Below are 20,948 nucleotides of genomic sequence, written 5' to 3'. Positions count from 1 at the left end.
CGCCCTAAATGTCCGAATATTAGTGCCTGTTCAATGCCCTACTCTTAGTGTCATCACACTGGTTTCCATGGAAAGGATGTTCTGCCTGGTAATTTCACCGAATATGATCGAAATTCGCTGATTCTCTACCCTTTTGCAGCCGTAGCTTGGCCATTGTGGCTGCCATATTTGTTTACCGACGTAATCTTGTGGTTATCCACATCTCGCAAGTCATGGCATGGATGCGCGCTGTGATTGATGGGACGTCTGGCGCTGATGACAGGAAGAAACCGCAGATATGTTCTGAACTTTTAACATTCGTTTACAAAACTTAACTCTTACCTTTTTAATAGGAGTATTATTTTGGGATTTTGTTTTGGCACAAAGCCCCCTCTCCCCGTGCTCCTCCCACCTCCCCTGTGCCAGGGAGCGGTGCACAGAGCGCTTGCTGAATTTGAGCAAAATAGTTCAACAGGGATCAAATTCCTGTAGTTCTAATTATTTAAATAAGCGGCAAGCTGTTTTATGTATATATTGTTTGACTGAATGAATGTTTGAATATATGCAAGTTGAGAAAACCGTCAGATACGCAGCTGATACAACTGTATGCTTATCTTGCAGAAATATTAAAGATGAGATGGACAAAACTGTAGACAATTAGCTTGTAAGGGAATTATTTTTTTTAGTTATTGTACAAATCTATGTTTACAGCTTCTTTTTTTACAAAGCAAGAGAAGTCAGTCGTTGACATGGCGTGTCGGAAGGCGAATGGGCTTGAGGCGTGGCTTTGAGCATGACGGTGTTCAGTGTGTTTTTCTCGATGTGCGTCCCTCGTGGAACTCCTGTCATGCTTTCCGGCCGGACATATGGAGCGACCAACTGCCTGAGGACGGCTGCTCATTGCTGAGAGATTGACCTCTTAGGATTAGAACTTGCATTTTTATTTTCACCAATTTAGTAAACACTTTCCCCTCACATTAAAAGAAATGCTGGTGGAAACCTTTGATGTTTTCATGCACAAGAATGAGAATCAGTTTCTTTACTAGGTTTTTGGTTCGAGTGCTTCATGCTGCACTGACGTAATTTATGCAGTTTTTTGGAAGGCTCTACTCTTCTGCTCCATTTTCTACTAAAGTCTCATTTCTATGATATATTTGTATCATTTTACATTTCACCATCATTAACAACGTCACTGAGATGGCTCATTTTTTGTGCAATACCGAGACTATACTCATGGTCTCAAACAGATGGCAGGGCTACTCACTCCGTCAGTGGAAGATTTCTCTGCATGCGAGCGATAACTTGTGGAGTGTGTGATGTAGATGTAGCACAGATTTTATAATTCATTTTGAAGGATCTAATTGCATTATCAGACTGTGGAGTACAGGTTGCGAGCCAAGTGAGTGTTGCCCCGTGGCTCAGTCTCAATGTGAGGGGCTCATTAACAATGTAGTGGATGTTGTCAAACACACTGCCTGCACATCTGAGGACACACACACACACCATAACAATAGGTGCATGTTGTCTTTTTTCACAGACACACATGGAGTGATTTAGAGGTTGCACAATGCCCTCCAGTGTGTTCAGGGTTGATTGGATTTCCCCGGAGGTTCGTGAAAACGGGTTGAACTCGATGAAGTTGTCTCATGTCGTCGCGTCGATAAAGAGATTGAAGTTGATTAAAAAAAAGAATATGACTTAACAGCCTGTTGGCAGAGGTCTTTAGTGTCTGTTTATGTTTGGAAACACTTGATGTGTGTGCGAGCATCTCTTTCATGCACACATATCCACGCTGCTTAATTATGACGTTACCGAAATGGGCAGTTTGCTCTGACACCCTGCTTGCAGAATCACACAGTGGATGGACTTAAAAGAGCTCATTAGCTCTCTCTAAAGAGCTGTTTACTGCACAGACACACACGCTCAGTAATAGGCAGCTCTGTTGATGCAGATGGACGCAGAGTGTAATGAGAACGATTAGACTTTTTCGGGGAGAAGAGGAAGCCGACAGAATATGTGATGCTGGGGAAGAGTTCTGTTGGATGTTGTTTCAGCTGAGGGCTTATTCCCTGGTCCTCCCTCCCCAACATAAACACAGAGTTTGCTCTGCAGCATGGTCTCTGTGTCCGTCTCCATGCTTTGCAAATTCCCCCCTCTGGTCGTACCGTCCTTTAAGGATTGGGGACCCGAGGAATGTAATGGAAGTGCACTGGATGGCAGTTTCATAAAGGCATTAAGAAAGAAAAGGGAAACTATAAAGAGAAATTGGCTTGCACGCATTTAAAAACATGAAATCATTTTTTTTTTCTACATTAAAAAGCCTTGAAAGTTGTTAATCAACAGTGGAGGTTTTATCATGAGTGAAAATTACAGTTGGAAATCTTTGTGTTGATATTGATCCAGATCATTTTTATTTCTGCTTTTTGACAACCACATCAATGACTCTTTAGTGATTCTCAAGGTCTTCTGGAGTGTGTGTGTTTTTTCCCCCTCCTGCGCTCTTGTGTGGCCGCCGTTCCCACCCGCTCCTGCTCGCTAAGTGACTTTGCTTTGCTCGTCGCCCTTGGTTTGCATCACACCGAATTAGCGGATGCACCTTGAATGATACTAAAGTCAATCCTTCGCCATCACTTCCGTATGTTTTGAAATAGGAGCGGTAGGTTCAAAGTGCTCAGTTCAAAGCATGTGTCCTCATTTAAATAACGTGGAGTAATCGTTATTACCTTATTTAAATAGTGCAAGTTATCATTTGGCCTTCATTTGCATTGCAGGGGTAATCACTGCGTCTCTGCATTAACCTCATTACAGAAGAGATGAAAGCCTTGATGGAGCCTGACACTCTTTTATATATGGTATCTTTGTTAATGACAGAATTAGAAAGATTCATGTTTCTTTAAATGGAAGACACATCACAGTTTGATGGAGTGCCAGACTGAATGGAGGAGAAAGACAGCATAATTGACCACGCTGTTCCACCTTATTATTCCTCCTCTTTCCTTTCCTTCAGACTGGATTAGTGGCAGTTTCTACGATGAAGACAGAACTAGCGGGTACTTGCATCGCAATGTAAATCTCCTGTTCCTGTGTACGCACTAGTTCTGCCTTGTGTTGTGTATTGTCGTGCACAGCACATACATGCTTTTATTTTTTTGTTTAATTCCTTGTCTCTGCTCTTTTAGCCGTTTTTTTCTGTTGCATTTGACTGCTGAACCTCTTGACATAGCTACGACTCTCCAGCACATTCAACATGCCCTAATTGTGGCAAGAGACCACTGCTTTTTGAGGCAGAAACAAAGGGTTTCCGATAGGGCTGAATGATTATGGCAAAATTGAGAATCTTGATTTTTTTTTTTTTTAAGATTTTGCTGTGGTTGAACTTTCAAACTTCAACCACTGAATAATGAACTACTATAAAACGGCGCATAAAATATGAATAATGATAAAATAATAATTTAACAATAATATTTAACCTTCATCATGTAGGTTAAGGGTTTCTTTCTAGAAACACCAACCTATATGGTCTGTCTTTAGAGAACAGTGGAGATGGGAAACAATATTTTGAACTCAGCAGACACTTGGCTGTACACAAATATTTCTCTCTGGTTCTGATGTTGTAAGCTGTGATTTCACATTCCAAGCTTTTTTAGTAATGTTTCCATGAGCTCATAAGGAGAAGAAGACTGTTCTTATGTATTTATCCACTTCCAAATAATCATTGGTTTTCAAAATGTCTCCAACAAGCAACTGTCACTGCTGTTGTGACTCGCTGGAATGCTGGATGAGCGTCTGCTCCTCTGAGGTTCCGACGCTGAAAACCATGCCACCATAGTATCGGCGACTGAGTCGGTAGCTAACAGTGGCTAATATTACGCCATGTAAACAGAGGCTCATGCTCTCTCGCTGATAGGCAGAGAACACTTATTGGCAATGTGTCAATCTTTGTGTGATCAAGTGAATGGGAAAACAAGCGCACCAGCTCTGCTGCACTTCTGGTGGGTATCTGAGCCTGGTGCTGTCCTGGCCAGTTCTATGTTCAGTGTCAGACCGGAGATTTGACTCGCTCTAGAGGCCTGTTCATACAAAATACTTCACATTTTTGCATCTAAAAAGAAAATCATAATTCTAAAGGCATGGCAGATTTTATTCGCCAGCAATTGTTGGCATCTGGAACTTCTGTGTGCAGTAGTGCGACTCTTTTTAAAATGTCTATCTTACGTACATGTGATGGGTCGACAAGGTATGATGGAACAGTCCTCATTTTCAGAGGCCGCCAGATCACGCTATTGGTTTAGAACTGATGTGAGGTTTCACTGAATTAGTTGTTCAATTCTGAACATTTTACATCAGACAGTGCCATCTGGTGGCCTCTGAAAATCAGGACACTGTTTCACGAAACCTCATCTACTCGTCACTACTTTGTGCATAAATGTTACCATCTCTGTTGAGCTTTTGGTTGACGTACATGCAACACCTCACCTCACAGAGCTGGTGCTGGACAAATGGAAGCACTGTGCAGTACTTCCAAGGTCGTCATCGACACTTGCCTTTTAAAAAGAAGTATTACTGCACAGTCTTCTAAACACACAAAGGCTGAGGATTAGTTCTTGATGAAAGCTTCTGTAATGCTTTGATAAACACTTGAGGGTGATTATTATCTTAGTGAGTGTAAAGTGGGACTGTCTCTCTAAGCATGTGGACATGTGCACAAAAGTAAAGATTTCCTCAGGAACGCAGTCCATTCACCATTCAACTATGTCCGGCAATGTTGTTGCTTGTGAATTGGTGGAGGTCAAATGTTGGACAAGAAAGACGTTCACGACTGTGACGGATGAATGTTGTGTACATCCTTTTGTGCCCATGACTGCACCTCCACCTTTGAGTGCTGTAGATGAAATGAAGAGTGAAAAAAGGATGTCGGGCAAAGTAAAGGCTTCCATAATTAGAGAGCTGCTGGAAAACACTTGGATCGTGCACCATGTGTTTAAAGGTTCAGTATTTCATGTCAACACTATTCAAGTCTCCCTTTTCCTGTTGGTGATATTGAGCAGCATTCAGTCTAATTTAGCTGAGCATTTATTTAGGTGGTTTTGTTCATTTGCCGTTGTCATGTTTACTTATCCCAGGATCCTGTTTCAACCGCTATCAGAGTCTCCTTTTTTGTAGTCACAAATGTAAATTTATGCCTAACTGTTCCTATGTAAAAAAAATAAAAAAGCAAAATTATAAACTGTACAACAGGTCGGCTCTACCTTTTTTTATGGTATAAAGTAATGGCCCCAAACTGCCTTCCAGAGCTGTACTTTCCTTCAATATGCCAGCAGAAAGGTTTCCTTCCTTTTGGAGTTCATTTTATTTCATGATACATTTCATTTCCGTGCAAGTCTGTTTCTGTGTTTTGTATAAAGCCAGTTTGACCTTCTCTAATTTTAAATGTATATAACTACACGGCTTACATAATTTCCTTTTATTTCTGTCGTATTTTTCATACAAATTCCAGTGTGCATCTGCCGTCTGCTTGCCAGCGTCTGTTTGACTCCTCCCGGCAAAAATGTTGTAAATTAACACGATTAGAAGATCACCAATTTGCTAATTAGCCTCTGGCGTCTGTTGAGAACTGGCTAGAGAAGAGAACCATAGCAGAAATGAGAGTCGAGGGATCCCCGCCTTTGCCTTCTCCTCTATTTTGTTAGCAAACAAACATGGCTCTGCAGAAAAAGAGAGCAAGAGTGTGAATGTGTTTGTTTCTGACTCATTTTTGCCACGTGTGCGAGCGTGCTTGCAGTGAATGGATGGAGGGACGAGCACATCTGTGTTGCTATGAATGGGGTTCTTTGTGCTTGCCTTTTTCACTAAACACACTGACATAAACCAATTCAAATGTCGGCTTTGCTCGCAAGACCCCCAGCTGTGGGGCTCTACATGCTGCCTCTGCCAGTCAATAAGTCCAAGGAAGCCGCCTAAATGACATCAATATTATCCTTTATTTGTGCACACTAAGTCAAATCAAACAGAGTTCAATCTGTTGCGCTGCTGCTGTCATTACGTCCAGCCTTTGATAGCGCCACAGCTTTGATAGTGAGACAACGATGGAGCCTCTGTGTGACAGGCAGTGTTTGCAGATGGCATTGGCTCGGATTAAAGGAAACTGTGGCTCTCCAGCCTCCCGAGGCAATAAAGGGGAGAGCCAGGTGAGTGTTTCTGAGATGAGATGGAGCAAGAAAGAGGAGGGTGGAGAGAAGGCAAGCAAACACATGGGGAGTAAATAAGAGGCGGGGTGGCCAGAAGAAAAAGGGAGTGAAAAGAGGAGATGTATATCAAAATATGGAGTCAGAATAAAAGAAGGTTGGCAAAATGAAGAAAGATCTAGCTGGTGGAGAAGGGAGGGGGCAACAAGAAAGGCAAGCAGAGACTAAGAGGGAAGACAGGACAGCGGGGAGGCGAGAAGATGGGCAGACAGGAAGGCAAAGGGAACGCGGTAAGAGAGGAGGTCAAGGTGGAGATGTGCAGACAGAAAAAAAAAAGCTTGAGACACAATGTGTTGTAATTCATAGCTTGCTGCTGCTGCTGCTGTGTGCATGCCTGTGTTTGTCCATCTGGGTCAGTGGATGCGTGTGTGTGAGCACAGTTGAGTGCAGGCGTGGAAAGTGTGAGCTTTGTGTGTTTTTGATGAAAGCTGAGGGAGGGGAGTTCTGTGAATGTGTGTGTGTGTGTGTGTGTGTGTGTGTGTGTGTGTGTGTGTGTGTGTGTGTGTGTGTGTGTGTGTGTGTGTGTGTGTGTGTGTGTGTGTGTGTGTGTGTGTGTGTGTGTGTGTGTGTGTGTGTTCGCGTGATGCTTTGTAGCATACGGCAAAGGCACATTTTCAAACCCATCTCCAGCCACCTCAGATGAGCTGGAGATTATGGAGTGACCCTCCGAGCCTCCGTCTTATTGGTCTGGCCAGGGTGCATTAGGCTTCAGTAACCAGCCTTCCCACTCCTCTCTACCTGCTGACTGCGCCCTATCATTCACAGAAAACTCATGATACCACATGGAACTGATATCTGCTAAACCCTTTGATCGATTCTTTGTGACAGTTTGAAGAAATCCTGGCGGGACCCAAGAAAAACTGCCCCTTCCTGTTTCCAGCTCTTGACACCCATTAATTTATTAACATTTGAAATATAATTCATAGTCAAATTCAAATGAAATGAATTTTTTTGCCCTGTTATCAACGGTTCAAAGTTCATTTAAATTTAGTACGTTTTTTGTGAGTTGTCATTTTGCGCTTTCATTTTGTGGCGATGCCATTTTCTAGCTCTCTTGCCGAAATAATGGAACATGTTTAGTATAATGACACACAACTGATAGTTACTAAGAGACAGATTCAGTTTTGTTAGATGAAGCTATTCCATGTTCTATGTTCTGTGTCAGAATCGGAGATTTGACCCACGCTGTAAGCCTGTTCATACATTGTACTTGACATTTTTTGCATCAATTCTTTGCGTTTTCTTAATTGATCTTTTTTTTCTAGGCTTAAAGATGCAGTGGACCCCCGAGCACAGCCAGTGGGCCGAACAGCACTTTGACATCTCCTCCACCACGCGCTCTCCAGCCCACAAGGCTGAGGCCTACAGGGCAGTCCCCGGGCACCTGCAGCGGTCGGCAGCCTACCAGTACGCCTGGGCTAATGATGACATCTCAGCGCTCACAGCATCCAACTTGCTTAAGAAGTATGCAGAGAAGTACTCTGGTATTCTGGAGATGCCAGTCTCCTATCCTGAGGCATCTGCGGTGCCAGGACTGATGAACGGACGAAAAGGTGAATCCGAGCCATGGCAGGATGGTGTCTATCCCATGAGCTGCATTCCGGAGGGTGTCTCTGTCAGAAAGGGAGGGGTGGCTGCAGCCCCTGAGGTGGTGGCCGGTATGTGTAGCTCCCCTGGTCTTGCCTCCAGCACTCTGAGTGAACCCAGTTACTCCAGCAGCAGCTGTGGGAGTCACACTGCCACCGCCCTCCATTCCTCCTCCATGGCCTCTCAGGAATACGGAGCAGCATATAGCGGCTCCTACCTGCACAGTAGTTACAGTTCGCAGTCTGCTCCCACCCCAGCACTTCCCTCCCCACTGCACAGCTCGGGTCTTCTGCAGCCACCTCCACCTTCTCACCCCACTTTGGTCCCAGCTTACAACGGAGGCTCCCCCAACTTGTCTAGTTATAATTACCCCCCAGCAGGCTACCCAGCTCAGAGCTCAGTCGGGCCAGGATATAGCCCTGGGGGAGCCCCCCCTCCGTCGTCATATTTGCCCTCAGGCATTGCTGCACCTACACCTCTTCCCCCATCTTCCACTTTGCCTGGCTACCCGTACCAGAACCACAACCTGACCCCAATTGCCCCGACACCGCTCAACAGTAGCTCCTCTAACTCGCTGAAAAGAAAAGCTTTCTACATGTCAGGCCAAGGAGAAATGGACTCCTCGTATGGCAACTTTGGCTACGGCCAAACACGCAGCTCAGCAGAGAGCCCGATGTACAGGGTAGCAGACAGCAGCAGTGCGAACAGGGGCTCCAACAGTGCCAGCGGTGGAGGATTTGACAGGAGTGCCGAAAAGTCGTCTTTGTCATTCAATCCTCAGAAACAGTCATCTGTGCCCTCCGAGCAGCAGCAGCAGCAGCAACAGCAAAGGAAGTATAGCAGCCAGGCAACCAGTGGGCCACTTACTCCTCCATCATACGTCTCGTCTAGCCTGGGGGGCTCTCGCTCTGCGGACTCTCTTGCCAGCTTCACGTCACCCTCCCTCAGCGATCAAGGCACTGAGGATCACCGTCTCCACCTCTCCCACACAACACCAGGGGCTACCTCCTCCTCATCCACATCTTCCTCCCGACATGCCGAAGAGCAGCTGAAAACTAGTGACCCTCACCTGCTAGACATGGTTACCTCTGAAATTGTTCAGCAGGGCCCCCCAGTGGATTGGAGTGATATCGCGGGCTTAGAGCTTGCCAAAGCAACCTTAAAGGAAGAGGTTCTCTGGCCAATTCTCCGTCCAGACATGTTCAGCAGTTTAGGACCGGCCCCGCGGTGCGTGCTCTTGTTTGGACCACAGGGTAGTGGAAGGACGTTGCTTGGCCGCTGCCTGGCCAGTCAACTGGGGGCACCCTTCCTGCAGCTAAGTGGATCCACTTTGGCCACCAAGTGGCTGGCAGATGGCGAGAAAATTATCCGAGGATCTTTTCTTGTGGCACGCTGTCGGCAGCCGTCCGTGTTATTCATAAGTGAGGTAGACATGTTGCTCTCGGCGCATCTTACCGACGAAAGTCCCATCAACCGACTAAAGGGTGAGCTGCTTTCCCAGCTGGACTCTCTTCTAATGGCTTCTGGGGAGGAAGGGATCAACCAAGTGTTGGTGGTGTGTTCCACAAGCCGACCGCAGGACATGGACGAAGGCTTGCGCAGGTACTTCTCGCGAAGAGTCCTTGTGACTTTGCCGGACAGTGCGGCACGACACCAGATCGTGAACCAGCTTTTGGCCCAATCGCAACACAAATACTGCATGAGCGAAGAGGAGCTTGCTCTTCTGGTCCAACACACTGAGGGCTTTTCTGGTCTTGACCTGGCTAGACTCTGTCAGGAGGCCCTTGTGGGTCTCTTACATGTATCTGCACAGGGCATGGACATGACTGGAATGATGCCCCGGGGACAGATCCGGCCCCTCACCTACCAGGACTTTGAGGGTGTCTTTTGTAAATTCCAGCCGAGTATATCACAGAAAGAGATTGACATGTACACTGAGTGGAACAAAATGTTTGGCTGTAGCCAGTGAAGAAATGGATTCCAAACCAGGAAATAAAAAAGGTGTCCCAATTCCCACCCGCCCCCCAACTTGCCCAGGGTAGGAGTGTTGTTGAGTTCCTACTGACAGGGTTTAGATGCACCACGACACCTGGTTTCAGGAGACAACTGACACGTTTTGCTGTTCAAAAGCAACATTTGAATCAATTTAAAAGTGATGATGATGAAAGTCAGACATTGTTTACACATTGCAAGACGGTTCGCTTTGGAATAGACAGCTGAGTGTCTGTGTACATATCACCATCTTCCTGAGATTTATTATTTGGCTAACCAAGTGCCTGAAGTGGTGCTTTCTTAGTTTCTCCTCCATTCGCCTCACAATCTGCATAATGTGGCATGAGCTGATGATGATTATAAGCTTCCATCTGCAAGTCTAAAAACAAAGATGTGCTCTGTGTGGCTGGATGTGATTGTCTTGCTCAAAGGCAGGGCAGCAGTAGTCTGGCCCCTTCTTCTTCTCAACCGTACGTCTGAACAGAAAGGTAAAACACACAAGCTCAGGAATGCTTTGCGAATTGTACAGTACCTCAAGAAGCACCAAGACCTGAGAGAGAACCGAAGGAAGTTTGACGTCCGTCTGAGCAGTATTAGTTGTACCCCGATGAATGTACTACAGTCGTCGTGTTCCCCAAGTGCGGAACCTGACCACTGCTAAAGTCACCACCTTATCTCTTCTGATGTTTTTGTGCCTCAGTGACCCTAAAATGAGTTCATTTTGAAGACGGTTAAGTTTTGCTTGCAAGGGTTTGTTCAGCCACAGGACAGAAATCAAACATGTAACCAAGACAACACTCCATGACGCTGTTAATACACAGACTGGAGGACGACATTCATGAATATTAAATTATTCTTCAACCACATGGTACCAGGAAAACTTTCCTTATATGAGAAGCATTTTATTTGTGATAAATCAATATGTTCAACATTTATCATTTACCCATGAGGTCAACATCAACTGCGTACCTTCTTGTCTGCTGATAAAGATTTTACCGTGAAGTATTTGGAAGAAAATCTGATCTAGTACATTACATTTTCATGTAATACATTTGAAACTCTTCCTTTCTGCTGTTCTACTTTCACACCCCCTGTGTCACAAGGATTTTTTGAGACATTGAACCATGCTATTGATTTAAACCTTCAACTCGGTCCTCAAAGTGCCAGAATGGTGCAGGTTTTTGTTCCAACCCATCACGTACTCACTGTGTCTGAAGATGGTAATCTGTCCATTGTCAGTCTGGAGCTGCTTGTTTCAGCTCACACCCGATTTGTTAACTGATGTTTCCATAACTGGTTAGAAGAAAACCCCTCCACCTGGCCCTTTGAACTCCTAGTTGAAGACCCCTGATGTGAGAATGCCATGGATTCCTGTTGGTCCATCTGATCTTCAGTGATCGCTGAACGTTTAGGGATGAACGGCAAGCTCTGCTAGCTTGGGCACTAGTTAGCATGTTAGGGTACCATGCTTTGAGCTTGGTCATCTTTCACAGATGTGGAGTAGAGCAACTTCTTCTCTGCACGTCATCCTCTTAATTTGTAATCTGCTGACTTAAAAGGTTGAGTACTGTGGTGTGATGTGTCTAAGTCTTTAGACCTTTCCTCCACACACGATTCACTGTTGGAATGAATAAGTGGCTTCCACTCTTCTTTATTCCAGTCAACTGAATGAATTCCGAGACATCTGAGCAGAACTGCACCAGTATTTGTCAGTAACTGTCATACTTGGAAAGATCCCATGTTGAAAGGTTTGCCATGGTCATGTCACGTTGTTGCTCCTTCTCTGTACTAGACAATGCACTGCGGTTGCAGCTCAAACGTGGTTCGAGGTCGATATTACTGTGGGTTTACATCACATGACTTCAGTGTGTGTTGCGGGAAAGTGGGTGTCTTCTGGATGTATCAGAAGCACAGTGTTTTATTTTGACTCGAGGACATTGCTCAACTCGTTTCCCCCCCATCTTGAATGTAAGATTGTCTCTTCTTCATTGTCCAGGAGGCGGTTTAAGTCTTGCGGTCCAACGTTAGTGTCACTTGTGTTCTTATGTCATGGTTACCTCCTCCCGAATCACTTTTTGTATTTATTTGATGTGGAAGCTGCAACATGCAGGAAAGCACCTGAGTGTGTGTGTGTGTGTGTCAGTGTGCGTGTGTGTGTGTGTCGGGAGGTTTGGAGGGATGGGTTCTGCTGAGCCTCAGCAAAATTGAGGGGAGAAGAAAGACAGCCAGGCGATGTGGCGGCAGCACAAGGGGGAAAGCAGAGCGGCCCATCAGAAAGAAACCCACCCTCGAAACAATCTGCACCAGAATTCCTTCTGTCAGCAAAGCCTCTGGAGAGAGAGTCCCTTTAGACCGAAAAACCTACTAATGCACTTCAGAGCACACAACAACAGCACAGGCGTTATCTCCCCCCCCCCACCTCTGCTTTATTGCTTTACGAACAAATGACTTGAAACGCGCCGGTCAACGCTACGCTTGTTTGTGTTCCGTGCTCTTTCTTTTGTGTCTTGAGCTTTTTCTACATGATGCTTAAACAAAAAAAAAAAACTTTAAATAGAACACCACTGTTCTTTAAAGTATTTCTACCTCATGGCTACAAAAAAAAAAAACAACTTGTGGTGTTTGATTTCTTTTTATCTTTTTCTTTTTTCAAATGTCCAACATCCATGGCGAGGGCAACAGCATGGAGGAGTCGTTGTAAAATATGAGGCGAGGGAATAACACCGTGTAGTTTTTCTCGGTCTACCTCAGATGACTGTACTGAGACCTGACGGACGCCGCACTGACCAGTGTGTCCATCTCAGTGTGTTGGGACAAGCCGAACAACCTTCACACCTGCTACTCATGACACTGACATGGGGGGGAAAGTCACAAGCGATTTGTGAGGGAAATGTGGGTCATTCTGACCGGAAATGTATAATCCAAAACATTTGCTTTAATCTTTTGTGAACTACTGTGGTCGTGTGAATGTGTATATATGTGGGCACACTCTCCTCCTCCTCCTTTTTTTATTTAGTGTGTTAAATTTTATAAATTGTTAGTATATATAACACACTTGCACAACTTTAATCTCGAGTGTAATGTGTTTCTGTTGTACATAGCTATACATACAATACAAATGCACCACTTGTTTATATGTGTGAATATGTTGCCATACTTGCAGTCAATGTATTTTCATGTAATCTGAGGTACGAGCCGCAACATATGATTCATTAAAGACATTTTCTTGGGACTCGTGGATGTTTTATTGTGGTGTGAACGGTGGAGAGGACGGACGCTGTAAACAACAGTGGAGTGTCCCTCAAAAAAGCAGGGGGAAAAAAGGGGGCGAAATATCGCCTTAATGAGCGCTGAGTTACTCACCCTTGTGTGCAATTATAAAATCATCCTCAGAAAGCCAGAGATGTCGCTTCTCTCATTAAAATGTAACAATTCATTTCTCTCGCCGCCGTACGTGTGGCAAGACCAATAACATGAAAGCATTAATTACCTTCCTCCATGGCGGAGCACGGCGATTGTGCCAGTGCTCTTCATGAAAATGATGTGCTCTTGCCCACTGCATTTCTGAGCGGTTATTATTATATAGCCGCCGCTCTGGCTGCATCGCCCGTATAATTATTTGTCGAGCTTTCAGAGAGGTCAGAGGTCAGGGAGAGGCTGCTGCCTTTATTTATTTCTCCACTTTGATATCTGCTGTGATCAGTTATTACTTGTTACACGCGCTGTTTAACCAGAGTTGTAGCATCAGGAGTTTCACTCGTGGACTGGGTGAGAACACCGTCAGTGAGTTTTTGGTTCGTGCCCCAAAAGGAAAGAGTCTCGGTGATGAAATGATCCGAGTGTGTTTTTTCAGGCTTCATTGAATTAGCAGCTGCTGCCAACATTTTATTGGCAGTGATGGTTTGCCTACCCTGAGGGACCCCGTCTTTGGTCATGCTGCTTAGGAAAGGTGCAACTATTTGCGCTCTGAAAAATATATATATACACATATACTGGGGCACAAGTCTAAGACACGAGGTGCTTGGGAAGACTGTCATTTTTTGACAGCTGCTCGATATTTAAGACATAAATCACTAACCATTTTTAGTTGTGTTTTTTGGGGGGGAGGGCGCTTTTCTTGGCACCCTGGACTTGGTTCTTCTCTCAAACCAAAGTTCTTGCCTGAAGAGCTTATCTGCAGTGTTGGCAGCTGTATCTCACAAAAAGCTGGAATTCTGTTATGGGTTAGCAACACATCAGAGAAGGGTCCCTCACTGCAGAACCACCAGGTCCAACCCCAGACCTCTGGTTAAAACCCATGGCCATTTATAGACTTCATTATAGATTTAGATACTTAGTATATTTCTCGTTATTCCGACATGCCTACGAGTTACTTTTTTAATGCAATTACGTGGTTAGCTCAATGGGTTGAGCGCTGTATATAGTCATTCTGGCCGGGGTTTGATCCTGACTGGGGACACCCTGCCTAAACCTGTTTTCTAAACTTCCATACTGTTGGGTAGGATTGGGTCTGGGGCCGGGGTTGGACCTGCTGCAACCCTACCAATTGGTACTTGACAAACCCTTCAAACTTTTCCCTTAACTTCAAATTAGGCAACAAACCTCCTCATCATTTGTTCCTGTTTTGTGGAGCTAGATGCCCTCCAGTGGAATTAGGACAGTCCAACTTGTGCTTCATGCTGAACTTGGATCGACAAAGTGCTGTTAAGCAAGTAGACAACTCACCTCCACCCTTGCTCATCGTACACGCACCATCACCACCAGGTGGGGCCACACCTCCAAAGACACTATTTCAGTAGTGAGGAGAAACAGTTGGTTACCAGACAGACTGAGTTCCGGGTGGGTCCATCCATCCACAGGCCCAGAAACCTTCTGTACCGTCAAACCTGCAGCCGTGCGACACAAGGCCCAGTTCCTTTAAAATCCTAAAATGTTCCTTGGATTTAACATGCTTGCACCTGGTCAGAAATCAACACATTTAGAATATTAATGACTTTTCTTCAAATCTCTCCAAGATGTTTGATGTCAACCAGACTTACTGGTTGTCAAAGTGATGGGCTGAGGCTTCGTAAAACAGTGTCCTTATTTCAGCGCCCACCAGATGGTGCTATATGATGAAATGGTCCAAGGGCAGAGAGTGCCATCTAGTGGGCTCTGAAATTAAGGAGACCGTTTCATGAAGCGGCATCATCCATCTCTGAGTTGGCCGTCTCTTATTTCGAAGCCCTGAAGTCTGTTTTGTGCCTTATCGTACCTGTACTGCTTGTGCGTCACTCTTCCGACTATTGGGACTGTTTTGCTCACGAATTTCTATTTTCCACATGCCATTTTCTCTTTCCCCTTCACTTCCTTCTTCACTGAATTCTCTTTTCTTATTGTCTTTGTGCTCACACACGATTCAGGGGCATCACAGCTGCTTTACCCGAGCTCTGCCTCGTAGCGTCAGGGTGGCACCTAGTATGGGGTACACGGGCCATGAGCCACACCAGTGATCTTGCTGTGGGAAACTGGGCAAACATTTCTGTTGTTATTTCATGAGTAAGGTCACACTGAGGTCCACGTGAGTCAGTCCAAATGTTAGTGTTGGATCGCACCTAGATTCCCTGTCTTTTAAGTGCGTACGTGTGTGTGTGCCGGCGTGCGTGTGAGTCCATGTTGAACCCGGAGGTTATCTGCCACAACACTGCTGCGTCCTCTTCACTTTGGAGGGTCGTTGCTCCCTGAGCTTCGCCTGGTTCCTCCGCTCGGCTCTTTTGGCGACAATTAAAATATGCTAAGTGATCATTTTCCTTAAGTAGTCTTAAATGTGCGATCTATTCAAATATGAGGGGAAATTGCCCACAGCTCGCAAAAAAAAAAAAAAACGGCGGCGGTGGTCGAACAGGGGGAGAAAAGCTGGAATAAATTATGCAAATAACACAAAGGACTTTAGCACTTGAAAGCCTAATTTTCCTATAATCAGCAGACTGTCGCCTAATATTTTTTTCCACACCTCTTATTAAAAGTGACTGTTCTTTGCCGATCACGGGGTTGCTCTCTCTCTCTGTCATCGCCGTGCCCAGCGCTCGCCGCGCTAAATGCTAAAGCATTTTGCCGGAGCTTTTAGATGATGGTTACATTCCCACACGAGTCATTATGCGGCAGAGAGTCCAGAAATAAGCTTTAATTATACAGTAATCGCCGGTGATGGACACTAGGAAGTGGCCGGCTCCAGCAGACGGCCATCCATCACTGACAAACCTCCGGCCACTTTTAATTCCTCCCCTCATTTGCATCCCAACCTAAGTTGCGCTTGCGCTGTTAAATGTTAATGGGAGCTGTCTGGCCGGCGCTTTTCAACTTCTCTCCTTCATCTTCTTTATCATAACCTTCTTTTCTATCTCTCCTCAGACATCCCTGTCATCCATTCCATGCCCTCCTCCTTCCTTCTTCCCTCCCAGGCCTCGCCGCGGTGGAGGCAACGCAGCGGTCACTGATGCACTAATTGGGTGCAACACTTACAGTTTTATCTCCCCCCACCACTAATTGCGGTCCGGGCGGAAGCATCTCACCTCACGAGGAGGAATGAAGGTACGTCTAGGATGGGCGAGGGGGTGGAGGAAGTGGGTCTTGAGTGAGAATTCCTCCCTGGGTCGGCGGCACAGGCTCGGCGTGAGATTGGACCCCGCAGCCATCCCGGCTCAACCGTATCCCGCTGGAGCCCGCGCTCCATTCCCTGCTCCATTCATTGAAAACGGTGGCCCTGTTTTAGGTGCGAGTGAGTAAAACAACGTTTATGAAAAAGCATTTTGTCTGGTTTTGTTCCTGCAATCTCATTATGCCTCCGTGCTGCATTTAAAGAAAGCGCTATCATCTCAGTCTGGGTTGTCTCCCAGGGTCTGTGGGAGATAAACACACCGTGTGCCAGCGCTGTTTTTCAGCCATTCATTTGAAGTCTTATCAGCCTTTATGGAAATAAAGCCTTTCTTAATAAAGTCTTCCGCAGGCTTTTGGAGAGTGGCGCATAAACACCTTTTTTCTCCCCGACGTCGCCATCATTAGCGCATCTTGTTCAATGCTTTACACGTAATTGGAATCAACATCTATTGTTGGTGCGCTTGACCTTCCGCTTGTTTTCCGGCAGACGCGCGGCAGCGGCGTATTGCTGGTGAGAGGGAGGAGAACACATGCCAAGTGTCTTTGCTGTGTTCGATCAGGGCTGCGTCGCTTCTCACTTTGAATAGAACTTATATCCTGAGGCCTGATGATTTACATATCGTCCTCACAACCGAAATTAATCTCATTGTCTGTCTGCGGTGGCTGGAAATGGGCTGGATTCAAAAGTTTCGTGGAGGAAGTCGACAGCCTTTGACAAGACACTGGTCTCGTGAGGACATTTCAGCCGGTCTTTGTCAGGTTTTGAGGGTTAAAACTTCAAAGTATTCGTTATAATTGTATAATTTCTAACCAACTGTAATATAAAATCATTATAGTTGGGTGTAAGTTTGGTTCAGAGTCCTGGTACAGGTGAGCCATGTGTTTTGGATGGTTAGGTTTAGGGGGAGAGGCTGGGGGAAGGAGAGGTGTACAAATGTATTTATTTATTAATGGGGATTTATTATACTTTGTTTTCGACTTTTTTATGAGTAGACAAGAGATAAAATCCTACAAGTTGCCTATCACTTTAAGTGACAAATTATGGTCATGTGATGAGAGGTTAAATTGTAATTTTTTGAATATATATATATATATATATATATATATATATATATATATATATATATATATATATTTTTTTTTTTATTTATTTATTTATTTTTTTTTTAAATTCAGGCTTTTTTCAATTTTTTTTTAAAAATCAAACTAAATAACAAGGTCATTTATTGTGTTTTTAACAACCAGTCAGCAATCCAAAAAGACTCATCGGTGGATTGACACAGAAATTATAACTGACCTGGAACCGTCTTTTACATTTTCATGAATTTTCACCATCGTATTTCAGCCCGGTCATCACTCACAGAGTGATGTTAATTTTAAAGTTGGCTTTTGGAACTGCGTAGCTTCTGAAAGAGATGCAGCGGCTTGTGTGCTGGTTCCCCTCTTCTCTGCTAAAATGAAGAGGTTAAAGTTCATCTAATTTTGAAAAGGGATGGAGCCTGTGCCAAGAAACTCCTCAAGGTCAGTGTGTTTTGCACATCGCACTTGATAAACAGATGTGCTTTTGGAAAACGGACGGTCAAAGTTTTCACATATGCATTATTCATTTTCAGAAAGTTGTCGGCAAAAAAAAAATCTTGCTGCTGCACTGAAATTCATCGTGTCATTGTTTGTTGACATAAATGAAGCGTTGTGTTGCTATTCATTCTCCGAGGGGGCAGACAGACATGGATTTATTTAGTGAATGAAAAATAATAATTCCTCAATGCTGTTTCTTGAGGAATAGAAGACAGCAATGACAAGTGAATTGAAGTACGGCGGTGTGTTCCAAACCTGAGGATACGAGTCACTTGAGTGGTTCCTTAGCCTTCATGTATCCGTGGCACAAAGCGGCAACAGTGAGGCCTCACATATCCATCGCTGCGTCTCATCCACCGTCCTGTGGTTTCAGCACAGCAGCCGTTATGAGAGTTATTTTTATGTGGTAAAAACAGCCTCCGTTCTCATTGAAACGATACACCTGGTAGAGCATTTGAGGGTTTTGATGGTCCGGATCTGCGGCTGCCGCTGCTGATGCATGTAGACCCTCGGTGGTCTTCAACATCTCCCATGCTAATGCAGCACTTGATTATGCAAATATATTATTATGTTAATGGTGGTCATCTTCAATAATGCATGATGCTGGCATATTGATAGTGTGTTGCGACGATTGTCATGCAAATTCCACTTCTGAGGCTTTTTAATTGACATTTATCAGAGTTTCTAAATCACAACTTGGTTGCTTTGTTTTGCAGACCGACAGATAATGGTGTTACCCCCTGGGATTGCTTTATGAGGCAGTTTTTCCATTAGAGTTTTCATTTTCTTTAACTATGACCGTCATTGGAAACTGCTGAAAGACATGACCTTTTTGTTTACAATACTGGTGCAGTGACGGGCTGATGAGGCTTCATGAAACAGTGTCTTAATCTTCAGAGCCCACCAGATGGCGCTCTTGGTATAAAAATGCTGTGAGGTTTCACAGCAATGGTTGAGCAGAGAGCGCCAGCTAGTGGGCTCTGAAAATCAGGACACTGTTTCATGAAGCCTCATCAGCCCATCACTAATCTTTATACATTTGAACAGTTTCACTTTAGAGGGGAAACAGGGGCAGAGTTTGGGAAATGAAAGAGGATCTATCTGTTTGAACCTGCCAGTAGGAAGTGCTTGGCTCGACGATCACATGATGTGGCTCAAAGAATTATTACAGTTACTACTGTGAATGGTTCTTCTTCAGATGCTGCAGTGAACTTGCGGAATATATCCGGTCGTGATGGGCCGGTGAGGCTTCATGAAACAGTGTCCTTATTTTTAGAGCCAACTAGATGGTGTTGATGGTTTAAAAATGATGTGAGGTGTCATTGAAATGTTTGTTGAAATCCAAAGATTTTAGAGCAGAGGGCGCCACCTAGTGGGCTCTGAAAATAAGGACAGTGTTTCATGAAGCCTCATCAGACAATACTAGCTAAATCCTGTCCATTTTTTTGGTGCATTCATTGAAACTAGCTGGGAAAATTACTGCATGTTGGTTATTACATCTGCAATCTTCACGCCACCTGCAGTCCGATCGAGCTCATTGCGATCAATGATTTCTATTATTCCAAATTAAAAAGTATCAAATGATGAATAAAAACGAGTCAGATCATCTCTTTCAATTTGACTTTTTGAAATATCGAAATCGAAAACTAGAGTTAAGCAATATGAGGTCCAAGGTGTCATACTTGACTGAGTGTCAGCACCAGCTGCTAAACCATCTTTCATCTCCAACATGAAGCAGCTGCTGCCGTTCACAGGCTCCTAAACCTGAGCTCCATCTCAAGCCTCCTCGCTGACTCGTGACTCATCCTCTCTCTCACGTCCGTCTCCTCCGGCAGAGAAACCTGAAACACTCCCTGGTCACAGGCTTACAAGCGCGGGTTTGCTTTTGTTTGTGTGCGCCGTCTCAGCCTCGTGTTTGCTGCGGCCGAGCTGTCGTGTTAGCACTGAGTGACAGACGGACCGACTGACAGACAGCGAGGTCGTCTCAGGAGGATTTCTACTGAGGAGGTGTCGAGAAGTGAACCATCAGAGACCTTGATGTGTGGAAGGATGTGCCGTGAGACTTTTTTTTCTGGAGGTTTGTTAGCTACTTTTTAGTGTTCCTCACACTTAGGCGCCTTTCATCCTCCCAGACATTGATGGACAGACGGAAGCTAGTCACATCCTGCTTCTCTGATCGATTTTATCATCGCACATTCTGTTCCAACACCATCATCTGATACTTTCTTTGCTGCGAGGAAAATCCTTCACCGCTGCACCTTGTTCTATTTTCTGCTCAGCGTTGGAGGTGCAGCCTGTCTCTGATTTTCTCTCTCGGTTCTGATGCTCCGGCGTGTAAAACTGCAGATGGAGACATCCAATTAGTAGCCAGTCAGGCTGTGTTAGCTTAGTTAAAACACACACACACACGTCGCATGGCGAACAAACACGCACATGCACAGAGGCAAAAATGCACACAACCACTTGCTGTTTCCACATGAGTGGAGCGGCGCTGGGGGGAAGGGAGAGCGGAGATTGCAGGAGCAGCGGTGGCGTCCGTGGTGGTGGTGGTGGTGGTGCGGTGGCAATCACCCCATCATGTGTGCCGGGAATGACTTCATTAGGACGGACTGTGGAAGTCAGATTCCTGGGAATTGTGTCAGGGATTGGATGGCGGGACGGAGTGGAGGGAGAAGCGGGAATGAGAAGTGAATCCCTCTTTTATCTGCTGTGTGATGAAGAGATCCAAATCAACAGCTGTCAGTCAGGTGGACCCCAGGGTGAAGGCCCCCAGCAGCTGGGAGGGAGGGTGCGGAGGGGGGGGGGGGTGAGATCAGGTGCGAGTGATGGGAGTAGGTGTGGGTTTGAAGAGGACAGAGTTTGACTGATGAGAGGCGAAGGGTCCACAGTACCCCCCCATCCCACCCACCACCCCGCTCTGGTTCTGCATGT

The 20,948-nt window shown here is 45.2% G+C and overlaps 1 protein-coding gene across 8 annotated transcripts in view; it reads left to right on the top strand.

The window, feature by feature from the left end:
* The window catches only part of LOC128752516 (fidgetin-like), a 94,234-nt gene extending 81,161 nt beyond the window's left edge, over positions 1-13,073 (top strand). For 7 of the 8 annotated variants that reach the window (XM_053853800.1, XM_053853799.1, XM_053853796.1 and 4 more), the window contains one exon: positions 7,490-13,073. In XM_053853800.1, coding sequence (XP_053709775.1) covers positions 7,498-9,780 — 2,283 coding nt within the window. In that variant the 5' untranslated portion in view covers positions 7,490-7,497 and the 3' untranslated portion in view covers positions 9,781-13,073. Of the gene's footprint in view, positions 1-6,445; positions 6,455-7,489 lie in introns of those variants that run through there. The other variant, XM_053853801.1, reaches the window with a different exon arrangement.
* The last annotated feature ends 7,875 nt before the right edge of the window (positions 13,074-20,948 follow it).

Source organism: Synchiropus splendidus, chromosome 1 (genome assembly GCF_027744825.2).
Source record: "Synchiropus splendidus isolate RoL2022-P1 chromosome 1, RoL_Sspl_1.0, whole genome shotgun sequence".
NCBI classification, from domain to species: domain Eukaryota; kingdom Metazoa; phylum Chordata; class Actinopteri; order Syngnathiformes; family Callionymidae; genus Synchiropus; species Synchiropus splendidus.
This window is presented reverse-complemented; position numbering and strand designations above follow the sequence as displayed.